Below are 15,920 nucleotides of genomic sequence, written 5' to 3' on the forward strand. Positions count from 1 at the left end.
AGGAGGATAAACTAAACACAGGTCAATTGTGTCACATCCATAGTCCCCACCTTTGCAGAGAAGGAAGGGAAATGTATTTTTTCCTCTTGTTTAGGTCTAAGCTATTAAAATTTTGTAGCATTTAGTTTCATTTTGATGTTGTTTTTATTCTTTGTATTACATTAGTATTATCATTGTAGATATTGTTTTCCTGGTTCTGCTTACTTCAATCAATCAAATCAAGCAATCAGCATTTATTAAGCACCTACTGTATGGCAGGTTCTGTTCACAGGTCTTCTCATACTTCTCCAAATTTTTCATGTTAATTTTAAAATAACATACAACATACCATTCCATTCATGAACCACACTTTCTTTTAAAAAACATTTTTAATTTCTAAAATTTCAAATTTAGAGTCTATGGAGGAGGAAGAGAGAGAGACAGACAGAGACAGAGGGAGTATTTACAAATATATATAGTATATTCCCCAAAGGAGATTCCATATGAAACTGGCAAAGTCCATTCAACTCACATGTTTTCTTCAAAAATACATAATAAATTCTACACAATATCCTCAAATCTGTCTAGCATGTCTGTTCTTCCTTCTGTTCCCTTGTGTTTTAAAAAGAAGTTTAAATTTCTCTCTTTTTTGGCCTATTATTTATTGCTAACTGCCCCTCTCCCCTATTAAAAATCAAATAAAAAGAAACAAAAACTCCTGTATGAAATAAGCATTATTGATCAAAACCAATTCCCACCTTGGCCCATCTCTCTGTCAGGTGGTGAGTAGCATGTCTCATCATGGGTCTTTAGAATCATGCTGGTCATTTATTTTTATGGTTCAGCATTGTGAAGACTTTCAAAGTTGTTTGTCTTCATAGTAGTGCTCTCTTAGTATAATTACCCCCTGGTTCTGTTCACTTCACTCCGGGTCAGTTCATGCTGCCCAGGAGTCTCTGAAAACATCTCTTTCCCATGGACTAACGTTCTTTCCTGGAATTCTCTCCCTCCTCATCTATGCCTCTTGGTTTCCTTCAAGTCCCAGCTGAATCCCTGTCTTCCATAGGAAGCTCCTGATCCTCCTTAATTCTACTACTTTCTTTCAGTTAATCATCACCAATGGATCCTGTATACATTTTGCTTGTATATACTTGTTTGCCCCAATTATGTCTCTCCTATTAGAGTTGAGTTCTTTGAGAGTGGGACTATCTTTACCTTTTTTTTTAAATTGTAACTATCCCGACATGGCAAGTACTTAATAATTGCTTATCAATTGACTGTCCCCTATGCTACAGTTTTAGGGGGTAAAGACATGAAGTAGAAGCTCAAGTTAGATCCTCATGAACACTCATAACTTGACTTGCCCACACTATCTATGAAGGCAATGGTAGGGTAGAATTGTTACTGGATTTGGATTAAAAAAATGTTGAGTCCAAATCCTGGCTTTGCCATTCATTACCTTTATATGTAGATAAGTTACACTTATTATCAGTCCCTATCCTGACGCTTAAATATACTTGTGGGATCCGGAGCAATGTTCCCTCTTTGGATCAGTCTGTTAGATGGGGTTTGGGGGTGGGTTGGACAAGATGATCTCCGAGTTCCCTCCCATCTCTGAAAGTCTGTGGTAACATTGTAAACTGATAAGTATTTGCAAAAAGAAGGAAATCAACATTTTAAGGCGAAATATATCAAGGGATGTGACAAAAAAAAAAAAAAGCTATGCTAGGAGGAGCAGACCCACTAGTAAAATGCAGGAAAGAGTGGTGAGGAAGGAGTGAGGGCTGAGGAGAAACATAGGTTTATTAGGATTGTTGTTATTATTCTGAGCAAAGGAATAGGGAAAAATCCTTAGAAATAACAAAGTGCTATAAGTAGTGATAATCTTCACTGACAGTGGCTTCAGCAGCAAGCTGAACAGTGTGAAAAGGGGGCCATGTTAGTCTTTTACAGGCTTCCACCACTGTTGGTTGTGGTTAGTTTATCAACAGACACCAGTGAGTTAAGTTGGAGCTGAGGTGACATGCCTGTTCTCCAGCTAACGATTGTTAACTCTTAGATCTCTGAGTCAAAAAAGCTATTTGAGAAGCTAAAGAATAAGTCTCAACAAAATGTGTCTTTTTCAGACCTGACAAAGACTTTCTTCTCTAACTTAACTCAAACCAATCGATATAACAATCTAAGAATAACCTACTTATTTCAGATTCTTGAAAAGCACTAGATAACTGGTTCATAGACATTATCCCAGGCATTGATCCTGTACATCCCAAACAGGTCCTACTTAAAAATAGTCAACTGTTCAGGGCAGATTTTTATTTGTAAAAGAATAATCTAAGGCCCTAACAGAGACATTTAAAGACTGTGAGAAAAACTACAGTCCAAGAATCAAGTTAAGTTAAATCCACAGTGAACTCAACATGTGGCAGACAAGAATTCTCTGGTCTAGACACAGCCTTATAAGGTGGCCTGACATTTTCTCTCATGGCCCAGGCCACCCTCCAAAAATATCTCAGCCCAGAATAGGGGGTTGGGATTGACCTCCCGGGATGCTGGCAAAGAGTATTAATGAATAAGCCTCTCCAATAAATAAGAGCATGAACACCTGCTGATTTTTTTTAATGGTTTTCAAAAGGTTAAGTATTTAAAATGGGAAACATGGGGTATTGGCATGGAGGGCAAGTGTAGAAATGCATTGGGATCAGAGTAATTGTTAAGACATGAAGGGCTTAATTTGCTATTTTTCAAATAAAGTGCAATTGGCAGGAGGAGGGAGGACAGGAAAAAGGAGGAGAAGAGAGGAAGAGGAAATCCTTTTTTTCTTGCAGTTTATACTTTAGAGCCAAAGGTAGTTTTTTTTCTCTTTAGGGTCCCTGACCCTCTTGACTAATTTTCATAAGCATAAATATTTTTGCTTTATGTCAGAAAGACCTGAGTTTTTAAATCAGGACTCAGTTAACTTCTTGGTTGTGTGAACCTGGGCACGTCACTCAACCAGATTGCTTCAGTTTCCTTATTTGTAAAATATATTACGTATTTTACAATATTATAATATTAAATATATAAAATATATATTATATATAAACTATACTAATATATAAAATATATTACAATAGCATCTACTTCCAAGGATTGTTGTGAGACTCAACGGAAATAATAATGGTAAAGTGCTAAACAAATGCCTGACATATAGTAAGCGTTGTATAATTGTTAGCTGCTATTATTATTTTTGTGTTTGTAAGATCCCTTCTACCTAGTACCACTACTCTGTCTTTATGAACTACTGCCCTCTGGTGATGACAGTAGGCAAGACATCAGCTTGTAAGGAGCCTCCCAAGAAAGGATTAGAATTGTTTTTATCACTGGATGGAAAAATCAGGGAGGCAAATTTCTGCTTAATATTAAAATTTTTTTCCTAGCATTTAGCACTAAGAATGGAACGGCACATTTAGGGGGAAGAAGTGAGTTTTCCATCGTTGCAGGTCTTCGAAAGAGAGCTAAAGGGACGTTTGTTAGGAAAGTGGTAGATGAAATTAATGTTTAGGTCATGTTTGAAGTCTGTTCCAACTCTGGAAGCCTATGATTCCCTCACCTGACACATGAGGAAATCAAGGAGCAGAAAAATAGTAGCTTACTGGTTTAAATGAAACATAGCACATCAGGGACCTACAAACCTAGGTTTCTTTCCTTCCAATTAAATGTCTGTGGAACTGTAATTTCTACCCATTGGTCTTAATTTTGCCTTCTGGAACACAACAAATCTAATCTAATCTCTCTTCAGTATAACAAGCTCTCAGAATCTGAAAACAAGCATGTCTCCCTTTTTTCTCTTCTAAATTGTTGTTTGGTCCTTGTACTTATCTAAAGATGACTCTTTGTGACCCCATGTGGGGATTTCTTGGCAGAGATACTGAAGGGGTTGGCCATTTCCTGGTCCACTTTTCCAAATTAAACATCTTCAGCTGAAAACCTTGAAAAAAAGTCTTACTACCAGTGTTTACATCATTTGATGTTTGAAATTGATATTTTTCTATCACTGGAAATGACACAAAAGCATCAACATCTGCTCTTCTGCTACACCTTAAGAATATGGGACATTTCCATTTGATTAGCAGCTGAAACAGGCCTCCCTTAACGGAAGGTGAGGTTCTTGAGAGCAGGAGCTGACTATTTGTGTCTCCAGCACTTGGCACCTGGTAAATGCTTTATAAATGCTTTTTTTCATTCATTTTAAGTACTTCACATGGCGAGAGCCTTTACCATTCTGGTCAATATAATCTAGTTTGTCAATTAATAAAGGTCTGTTTCTTGTCTACTAGAAAGAACTAGGACTCTGTCTTCCATATCACCGCCTCCTTTACATTTGACTCCAAAAGAAAAAGTAGCATCTAGAAATTCATCTGCATATCATCGCTGTGTTGGTAAAAATAGGAATGAAGGACGCAGTTGAATATTGATTAGTAAGCAGATTAGTAAGATCTCCTTAGCAAACAGATCCACCTTTCACATCTAAGAACACATGAAAGGAGGGAATTAGTTAAATTGTAATGGAAAGCCTCATTCTCCATTATTATGATTTTGGGTCACCAAATAACTTTTTGAAAGGGCATGATTTTAAAAGGATCCTGATAAAATATTGAAAATATGTTAGCTTCTAGCTCTTTGGAAAGCCATATGCCTTCATATCTCCTCCTAGAGCTCATCAGGAAGAACCTATCAGAAAAGTGGGCCATGATTGTCTTGCAACTTTCTCTGGTGAAGGTAGGCCCTTTTTGATTTAAAGTTGGGAGCTGGACTCCCAATTAATGATCAGATATGTACTTTTCTCTCCAACTCAGGTGAGCTGAGGAGTAGGCCACAAAAGACCAAGCAAGAGGAAAAATAATTACACTTGGTCTGACTAGAATTAATGGGATGTTATAGAAAAGATACAGCCAGATCTTGTTTTCTTCCCTCCCCCTACTGCACCCCTAACCAAAGATCTTAGTATAGACTTTTATTTAAAATACATATTTAACAAAAATACATATTTATAATAATTATACAAATTTGAAGAACATCAGCAACTATGAACACTTTTCTTAAAGACCAGAAAGAGGCTTCTGCATAACTATAAATCTCCATTACAGTTTGTATTAATCTCCAACACTACTCTGTTGTTTTCCCTTCCAAATTTACGTGTGCGAATATACACTTGCTCTTTGCTGTTTTATCTCTTTTTTGAGCCAGGTCTTCTTAGACCATGCTGAATCTCCCTGCCTCTCTTTACATTACTTGTGACCTCATGTTGTGATGTTTACCCTAAGTACCCTAGGACAGGACTTAAATTTTTTCCACTCTTGCGACTCTTTTTTTGCCCGAGAAATCATGATATAACTCTGGTTATATTGGTATATAAAATAGGGATACAAATCAAACATTTATTGATGTCATAATTTCACACCCCCCACATTTGGTTATGAGACCCCATATGAGGTCACAAACCAGTCTAAGAAGCTGATTAGAAGTACTGATTAGTAGAAGGAAGTACTGGTTAGTCTTACTGGATTTTGAGTCTCTTTCTGTTTTATCCTGGGGAGCTGCTTGAGGCACAGAGAAATAAAGAACTAACTTGCCTATGATCACACACCAGAAGCTGTTATCTCCTTGAATCCAAGCAGGTCATTTAATCTGTTTGCCTCAGTTTCCCCATCTGTAAAATAAGCTGAAGAAATGGCAAACCACACCAGTATCTGTAAGAAAACCCCAAATAGGGTCATAAAGAGTAACTGAACAACAGCTGAGGGCCTATTACTAAATTTAAGAAATGCTTGAATAATTGCCTCCCTTAGACTGTGAGCTCCTTGAGGGCACAAGGACTGTCTTTTACTTTCCTTTGTATCCCCAGTACTTACTGACATTTAACAAATGTTTAATGGCTAACATGTTTCAGGGAAATTTTAATAATCAGATCTTTCCAAGTTGAGTGACAAGACCATAAATGTAGCACTAGAAATTCAAGGCCACAAGTGTTAAATGGTGGGAGAGCCAGTGTTTGAACTCATATGCTTTGATTCTAAGAAGTGCTTAGAAAACATTTTATTACAAAATAAGCCAGTCACTAGGTTTGGGTTAAAACCACTAAGAAAAAAATAACTTTATGAATAGAACTGCAAGGCTTTCGCTCTGAGACACAGAGCAGTGTTATGGTATGGTGGGTAGAACAATGAATGGGCTTAAGAAGCAGAGTCCTGGATTCTGGTTCTGACACTAAGTAATTGTGTGAATAAGGACAAGTGTTCTATCTGTCATAATGAAGTAGCCTCCTCATCTGTCAAATGAAGTAGCTGAAGCAGATGATGTCCACCATGTCAACACTCATAGTCATGACCCTTTAACTTGATGGAGCAGCCTTAACTAGCAATTCTGGCACCTAGAACAAGCAGCATTGAAGAGGGAATCTCAGATCAACTTTAAACACAAATCTGGTGATGGAAGACTCAAGATCTCTGGGCGTAAGGCACACTGGCAGAGAGAAAACCTGGGCCCACGTGAAATTCCAGGCTTAGAGGGAGTGGAAGGCTGGGGAGACTAGCAGGGGAGTAAACTGGTCAGTGGAGTTGAGGGGGGTGTCATCTGGGGAGGAAGTGGGTCATCTGGTAACTTCCTATTAGATTTAGCTAAACATTCATGCTAACTAGGCGCTAGCCTGGGTTGTCTCTATTTCTTTAAGGACTGTGTGCTTGTAAGCCTTCTAGATTTCAGTAACCCTAGCTGGGCCATAGTCCCAGAACCCTAGATTTAAGGTATTAAGTAGGTCCCAAGCATAGTATAAATGAATATGGAAATTAACACTTGCAAAGTTTGCAATGACCTGCAAACAGGAAACATTTCCTATCCTATTATTTACTACTGATTAATTTAATGGCCAAAAGAAACATTATGAATATTATTCCTAAAATCATTTTCTTTTTTCTTTAAGGTTTAGGCCGAATAGAAAGCCTAAATCCAGAAAACCTGGGCTTTCACTTATATTCTTGCTTTCTGATATAGCTGATAAAGATTACTAATAATTGAGATTGACTTCATATGGAGAACAATTCATATCATTGGTATTTCAAACCCAGACAGATGGGACATCAGTTTATTTTTAAATGTAACACACAATCAGTATTTTATGAATTAGACTTATTATCACAATAACATTATCCAGTAGAAAGTTTCCAAGTGCATGCATTAAAAAGTTGAAGCATAGTTTTTGATCTCCTGATTTCTAAATATACAAAATACATTTAACTTATATAGTTTTAGTGAATCACTTATAAAATTAGGTTAATTTTCACAACATAGAAAAATACAAAAAGACTAAATATACACATATACATATATATGTATATGCAAATGTGTAATTTTCATCCAAATTTCAATGGAAATGCATTCAGTTTGACATGGTTTGATAAATTCTTTGTCCATTTCTCTTTCTTCATCAGTGAATGATTACTAAGCAAATTTTAATATGCATTCAATTTGCTCATATACACCTATCACTGTAGGTGAAATTTTCATGTTGGAAGTTTACTGTTAGGAGAAAAGTCTTTAGAATGTTTTTGATAAATGCTCAAAAGAATGGTCCTAATTGGCAAATGGAGCATAGCAAGCTGCAGATGAGGAGCCCACATCTACAAAGCACTACTATACACCTCAAAGAAACTTCACTTATTGTAAGAAAGGGGCTCCTGCAGGGAGCCTATCTGAAGATAAGTAAATTCAGTCAGTTGCAAAGAAAATTCTTCTGACTATCTTGAAATCAAGAAAACTTTGAAGTCAGACAAAATTCCCACCAAAATTCCATGTTTTTTTTTTGTGAATTGCACTTAAAAAAGATGCTGGTCTCTGTGAGATGGGATGGACTTAGCTTACAAAAGAATACTACTATTTCAAATAGGAAATTGAGTTGTGATGGAGATTTGAGAAGCCAGTTATTAAGAAATAATATGGAAAGGATATCTTGCTATGCCTTACTTGCCTACCTTATGAGTCGTTCAGATGTTGTAATGGGGAAGGGGAAAATATTTAATATAATATAAAATTCCCCTTGAGACCTTATTTGAAAAAGGATTATGCTTTGTTTTTATTATCCAAATCAAATTCAATGAGGTGCCCTAGTTTGCACAGGTCTACTTATCATGAATGATAATACAATTCCAAAGCAAAGACTCTTAAACAAACAGGATTACTCAGAACAAACTCCTTGCTTTCTGCATTTTTTTCAATTTCCATTCTTCTTCCTCTTCTGCAATTCCCCAAACTATTACCAAGAAAAAAAATCAAGTAGTTTCTCCCTCCTCCCCCATAACAAAGTAGGTGTAGTCCATATTGTTTCCATTTCGTAAGTGTATCAAATTTTTGTGGAAGGAAAAAAAGAGAAAAAGAGAATTTGGGGTCAAAAGTCATTTAATGTAATTTAAGATTACCTGATATGGTGAAGAATTTCCATGCCAACTCAAAACCAAACCAATTCTGTCCCTTGACACACCCAGCATAAATCTCACTAAAATTGAAGCAAAATTTAAAAATTCAAACCCTCAACTGACTTGTTTTTTAAAAAAAATAATGATTAGCATTTATTCAGCACTTTAAAGTTTGAAAAGCGCTTTAAATATGTTAATTCATCTGATCCTCACAACAACCCTGGGAGGTAGGTGCTATTATTATCCCCATTTTACAGATGAGGAAACTGAGGCACAGAGAGGTTAAGTGAGTTGCCCAGGGTCACACAACGTTTGAGGCAGGAGTTAGGCTCAGGTCTTACTGACTCAAGTCCTGCATTGTTTAATCCAACTGCATTTTCTCCTACCTGGGCTTTAGATGCAATTTGCATATTTCCTATTTATTTTCCTTCTTAGCTTGCAAACTATGAAACAAGCATTTTTAAAAAAAAAGGTTAAGCTTGGTTTTCCATTATAACACTCATCTGATCTTAGCAAATATACTTAAAATGATAATTACTCTACAGACCAGACATTTGTTTAATTACCATTAACACTCAACCAAAACCAATTGGATAAAGGCTCCAGAGACCAAACTTTATTTAGATTCTGATGAGTATCTAAGATTAACTTTCCAATTTTAATGCAATTTCTTCTTTAAAGGTTTTAGACAATGCCACTAAATTAGCAGGTGAGTAATTAAAAAGGATGAAGTTTGTAAGTGAAACAAAGAAGCTTGACAATGCTTGGGTTCATTACTTCCCAATTTTAATTTTTTTTACTGCTTCTGTTCTCATAACATAGTAGGTGTTGAAAAAAGAATCACTCCCAAGGAAATGTACAGATAGAGAAGAGCTGGATAATCGAAAAATTATAGAGACATAAGAAAAGCTATCCCAGATTGGTTTCTGGAACTATATATACTTCTGCCAAGACCTCCTGCTCCGGAACTTTTCTTTTTCTTTCTGTACCTTGCTGGCTAAATTCTGAAATGGGTTAATATTAGGGAAAGTTCATATCAAGGGGTTTCTTAGTAGTTTTATTGTGTAAGTTAAATGTTAGTGAATTGCCTTAAGGAGTTTGTTCCAGCCTGAGAACTAATCCTCAGGGGCTCTGAAAGGGAGAGTGAGGCAGGTGACTTTTCCTACCCTGTTCTCCCTTAAATCCAATTCATTTGCTTGTCATGGCATCACCTCCCTGATGTCAGGGGCTTCTTTGAGAATGAAGGAACAATTTCGAAGGAAATACTGACCGAGGCTGGGCCTCTCAGGACCTACAGACATTTAAGCAACTGTCCCTCTCTGAGAGATGGCAATGACTGCGTAAATGGAGGTCTCCCAGAAGAGATAATAACAGTTAGTTACAGAACTGTAACCTGGGCTAAAATCGGAATTTGCTGCCTCTTGGGCCAGATATTACCTCTTTGTTCCACAGGTTTGTCCATTGCAATTCACTTACTAGATGTGGGGTAACACTACTATGGTCCCAAGTCAGAACCTCAGAGCATTCCCAAGAATAAGGTTTGTCATTCCAGCAATACATACAGTTTCCAGCATGCAGTCAAGCACTTTGAAAAGGCAAGGCTAAATATACTGCAGAAACAAAACAGAACTATAATTCAAGCCGGGCATTGAGGTGGTACAACTTTTTATCACTTGGACTATAACTCTCAAGCATTTAGTATAAAGGATATTTAGCAGATATAGGAAGAGAAGGGAAACTATATAACATGTCAACCCTTCCCCCATCTTACATTTTTGGAATTTCTGGTTGAAAAAGCATGCCGACAAGATATTCCAGTGTGTTTCATGTAATAACTCTTTGTAAATCCCAGGTCCACTAGCCACATTAAAAAAATTTTTTTTTTTAAGTATTTGAAAATAGTCCTTGCTTATTCTTCTCTATGAAACATGTTGGGAACTCAAAAAGTCTGCAGCATTTTTGATCTGTAGAGAGTTTTGGGGGGAGAGCAGGAATCATTCATATTTCTTGTGTTCTTCAGGATGAGAAAGGACCTTCCTTCTCTGATGTATCATGTGCAAGTACAGCTGAGGAAAAACTGCAAAGGAAACACAATACTATTAATAGCTCAAATTAAAAGTGATTTTGGAAAGCCCCCTGTCATAGAAGCACCCTTAGTGAAAGAGAGCATGTTCTTGTTCCTCATGTAGTACCTGGCAAAGGGAGTGGGGGGAAGGGAATGACAGGGCAGTAGATTGAGGAACAAAGAGCACTCCACATGACAGAATAAATCAAATGTAGAGTTATGTTTACTGGAAAGAAGTGGTAAACAATTTGCTCTTTATTTTTTGGCCAAAAGGCTAGAGGGCACAGCTGGGCAGATGGCAGTCACTCCTAGTACAAGTCATAACAACAGTGTCACATTGCAGCTGGCTGGGCCTTTCAGATTTTTCCCAAAGGCTTTCCTTTCTACTTATAAAAACCTGGTGAGGTAGGCTGGGTGGGCTTTTTATAAGTGAGGAGGCTAAGACATGTGTGAGCCATTTATAAGAGCTGGGCCTGGACCTCAAACGACGGGGTAAGGTAGAGAGCTCAAGGTTTAGACTGCCTGACATTTTAAGTAGAGTGATTTTAAAATTTCAAGGATTTGTAATTTTGGCCACATGCTACTTCTGCTGGCCATGGCAACACAGACTATGCTCAAGTGATACTCTGGACAAATAACCTGATGAGCCTTTCCAAGCTTAGCAAGGCTAGTCCTAAAACAGTCAGCATGTAGTCAAGAGTACTACTGAAATGGAATTATTGACATGGAAAGAATGGTTCTTGAGTAGGTTTATGAAGAAGACTAGGAAATTGACCTATTCTGGTAAGTAAAGAACTATAGGGGGCCTGAGGAGACAAAAAGATGGTTATTTGATTTAATTAAAATTAAGAGATGTTTTGAAAGGGAAAAGTGATAAAAATGTCTATTTCTTCATATGTGTGCTAGGCTCAAATTTAGGCACTGTTTAAACTCAGTTCACTAATTCTGAAAAATAAAGATCAGTATTAATTTAGGTTACATTAATCAGATAACTCAGGATTAAGTGGTTTCCAGATTGGTTTTTTTTTTTTTTTAAGTTCAAACCCATATGTTGTCATTCACCAGACTTTGATCAATTCAGTAAATACTGACTAAGCACCTACTGTGTGCACAGTCTATGCTAACAGTTGCAGGGGAGAAGCTCTTTTCCCTGGGGGAGAGGGGTTAAGAGAGGCAAACAGCTATAACACATAAGTACAGATCAGTAGGGGAAAGGAGAAGGTACTTATTACTAACTGGGGGTACGGTACAGGGAATGCAGAGTTCATACAACCAGATCAATATGAAAAAAAAAAAAAAAAAAAAGAAGGCAGGAGTGTAGAAGGAAAGTCTTAGGGTGATTTTGGTGTGATTTTGGTTAATTCACTTGGCCTCTCTGGGCCTCAAGTTTTCTTATCTGTAAGGTAGGCCAAATGAGAAGAAAAATTCTTTCTAGCTCTAATGCTCTGTGATTCTATAAAGTCTCACACTGAAATGAAAGATATTACTGATAAAGCCGGGGCATTCTTTTTGAATATTAGTCTGTGAGAAAATGATTTTGATGAAAAAAAAATCTAAAGAAATTGGAGAAATTTAACATTTCTCCAAATTTCAGAGGCCTTAGAAAAGAACTATGGGGATTAAAAAAGAAACCACCCAAATATCTATAACGTTACTTGCTGTAATTGGTTTGCAGCAGGTAATTTATTGAGGCCCTGGAGCTTCACAAATACTATGAAGGATAAAAAGATATGAAAGGATAGTAACAATTTCTTTGGGTGGGGAAGAGATCCCACTTTTCTCTTAACTTTGGAGGCAGTTCAGTTGCTGATGAAGAAACTAAGGAACAGATTGTTTTAGCTATACCAGAGGCTGAGAATGGGGATAGAGCAGTGGGTTTTTGTTCCCTTCTTCCCAGACACTTCCATGATGGCTCAGTGCCAGAGACAGAACTGCAATTGAATTACTCAAATGTCCAGAGTAGGGGCTGCCAGGACCCTAAAATAATCATGGGTGGTTTTTTTGGTAGTGAAGACAGAGAAGAAAAACTGTAGGGAAGTCTTGTGAGATTTCCTAATAGTGAATCATAAAGAAGGCCTCCCTATTTCAAGGAAAAATCCCTTCTGTTTGTGGAGAAACACCTAATTATTAAAACCTCCTGTAAGTGTCCACTTTCACCTCTGGCCCACCAATGCTTTAAAATGAGGGAGTTTCAGGTGGGCTTATTCATAGCTTCCCAAAAGATCGGGGAAATGACTCAGAGGACATTGCTGAAATCCCCTATAATTTGTCACAGAGAAGGAAGCTTCTTGAAACAAAATGTCTTTACATTGATATTGATTTTTGATGACCTTAATTTGTATTCATAGCTGACTGAGCATTCATTACACATTAGGCCTACATGTGGCAAAAATACTGAATCACTTGGGGCAAAAGGCAGCTAACTCTCCACTTTCCATCTGTAACTTGATTTGAACTCTATGAATATGATAAGCCCTTGCCAGGAGTCCTCTGTTGTCCACTCTTACTTCCCTTTAATGTGCTGTGTTCTCCCACTAGATAGTAAGCTTTTTGAGGACAGATACTGTTTTTCTTTTTTGTATCTGTATCTCAGTGCTTAGCAGAGTGTGACATATAGTAGATGCTTAATAAATGTTTGCAGAATTAAATTATTGAATCATTCCCAAAAGTATAATAAAGACACAAAAATATCACTAGTGAGGTGCAAACTACAGTTAGGAAGGTCATAGAAAAATCTAAGAATGTTTAGAGGGGTACTCCCAAATTCTTTTGATAAAGGCAGATCCTAGTAAATTCACAGGAAGGCCTAGAACACAATAAGAAACTAGATGAACACTTAGATACATCACCAGGATGTGAGAGCATTACGCCAAAAGTTCTGAAGGGACTCTAGGATATATCTGTGAAGTGGGTAGTCCAAATGGACCCCAATTTACAAATGATAATAATCTTGTCAACATAACTCCCATACATAAGCAGAGCTGCACTGCAGCTCTGGGGACTCTAGACAGAAGAAGTCAGTCACAGATAACTATTGGAAGCCATAATAAAAAGTAAGATGACAGAATATTTAAGAAATCAGAACTCTGTGAGAAGAGATGTAAGTGAAAATCAAATCTGACTAATCCATTAAAACTCTCTTGGGAGGGTTAAAAAAATGATAAAACCAAAGCTTGCAGATAATGAGAAAGTAATAGGCATCATTTATTAAAACATCCATAATAAGTTTTCCATACCCGAGACAAAATTTTAAAATTCTGAATTTAAAAATTCAGGCACTGGGAGGACAACTGGATCAAGGGCAGGAAACTACTAGTGTAGTTTTTTGAGACAGGAAACAAAGGGATGAAGATACTTTGTTCCAGGTGGAAAAGCTTAAACAGTAGACTCTCTCAGGGACTCTAACTGAGACCAGCTTTATTTCACTCTTTTATGACTAAAGAGGGATTGCAAAGTAAAATCTCCAAGTTGGTAAATGACACTAAGCTCTTTTGGATAATGAGATGTCAAACAGATGAGGATGAATTACCGGAAGATGCTCTGGAGCTGGGTGAGTGGGCAGAAATGTGGTAAATGAACTTCAAGAAGGCAGGTGTGAGGTAAATACATTTAGAGGAAAATGAAGGGATCTCTCTATTAAGAAAGAAGATACATCCCAAGGTCATGCTTCTTTGTCAGAAACTCTATTTCCAGAAAAAGAATTAGCAAAGAAAGCAAGGAATGCATTCTAGGATGGTAGAAAAAGAGGATTATGAAATAAAAATGATTTAAAATGACCTAAAACAATGTTACATGGAGTAGAAAACACAAAATATACAACTGGTACTCTAGGAGACAGAAGACAGATCCAGATGATGCATTTGAGTTAACCTCAATGGATTTTCCCCAGAACAGCAGAACCACAGATAATCTATTTCATGTCACAAGTCACCCTGAAAATACTAAATGAGATTTATCTTTAGGGCAGGTGATTACAAGTGGGCCTCATTATTATATCAGGGTCTCACTTGACCAAAATATGATCTCAATTGTTCTGTGATCTCTTAAGTTACTTTAGAAGGGAACAAAATATTTTGTTCCAAAATTAGATATAAATTTGGAGATAAAAGATGCCAGGCCAACATATTGACCAACTGAGTCAAAGTTTAAACACAGTGTAATAGGCTTTTGGGCATATGGGAAAAAAGACTTTTATATCTTACACTGAGAAAATCCCTAACCTCTGGAGATGTTCAACAATAGAAAGGACACCTTTGAAAATTTGTGACTGTCACTCAAGTAAGTAAAATACAGACCAAATATGTGTTAGGGACACTTTAAAAAGAAATTCTTATGGGGCAGCGAAATGGCACAGCAGAAAGAGCACAGGCCATGGAGTCAGGAGGACCTGAGTTCAAATTCAAATTCAAATTCAGCCTCAGACTTCCTAGTTGTGTGACACTGGGCAAGTCATTTAACCCCAAATGCAAAAGAAGAGGAAGAAGAAGGAATTCCTGCATCAGGATAGGAAGTGGCTTATTTGAAGGAACTGGTTAAATGCCCAACTAAAGATTAATTACAACTTTTCTTCTTTTCAGCACACTGGCATCCAAACTACAGAAAAATCAAGGAGAAATCTGTATATGAAATAAAAGCCTCCTTGAGAGACTTACAGAACTGTGGGAACTGAATGTGGATCACAACATAGTATTTTCATCTTTTTTTGTTGTTGTTTGCTTGAGTTTTTGTCTTCTTTCTCATTTTTCCCCTTTTTGATCTGATTTTTCTTGTGCAGCATGATATTTGTGGAAATATGTATAGAAGAATTGCACATGTTTAACATATATTGAATTACTTGCTGTTTAGTAGACAAGATAGGAGGAAAGGTAAGGAGAAAAATCTGGAACACAAGGTTTTGCAAGGATGAATGTTGAAAGCTATCTTTGCATATATTTTTGAAATAAAAAACTATTATTAAAAAGAAAAAAAGAAAAAATGTAAAAAATTGGAAAAGGAAAGAAATGAGAGACTCCTATTAGCTCTGAATCTAAGATTCAAGGACACAATGCAAATGCATTTTGTTTTAATATGAAAATAGTTTGGAATGGGGAAAAAAAAACCATCTGTTGTAATGGATCAGGCCATTTTTTTCCCCAAGTGTAAAACTATAATTTTATCTACCCCAAAGGGTTCAATAACAAAAACAACAGGCCCACATACACCAAAAATACTAATAGCAACATTTTTTGTGCTAGCAAGGAATTGAAAACAAAAGAAATGCCCATCAACTAGGAAATGGCTAAACAAAGGGCCATAAATATTATAAAATATTAGTGTATTGTAGGAAATCATAAAAGTGATGAAAACCATCATCTAGAATGGGAAAATTTATGTGAACTTAAATGAAATAAGTCAACAGAAACTAGAAAGTGACATGAACAATGACTACA

The 15,920-nt window shown here is 36.7% G+C and overlaps 1 protein-coding gene across 1 annotated transcript in view; it reads right to left on the bottom strand.

Moving 5' to 3' along the window:
- Positions 1-9,020: 9,020 nt before the first annotated feature.
- The window catches only part of HACD2 (3-hydroxyacyl-CoA dehydratase 2), an 82,532-nt gene continuing 75,632 nt past the window's right edge, over positions 9,021-15,920 (bottom strand). Inside the window, exon 7 of the mRNA XM_074301419.1 lies at positions 9,021-10,503. Coding sequence (XP_074157520.1) covers positions 10,421-10,503 — 83 coding nt within the window. The 3' untranslated portion in view covers positions 9,021-10,420. The remainder of the gene's footprint in view (positions 10,504-15,920) is intronic.

The sequence above is a fragment of the Sminthopsis crassicaudata genome, chromosome 3 (genome assembly GCF_048593235.1).
Source record: "Sminthopsis crassicaudata isolate SCR6 chromosome 3, ASM4859323v1, whole genome shotgun sequence".
Lineage (NCBI taxonomy): Eukaryota > Metazoa > Chordata > Mammalia > Dasyuromorphia > Dasyuridae > Sminthopsis > Sminthopsis crassicaudata.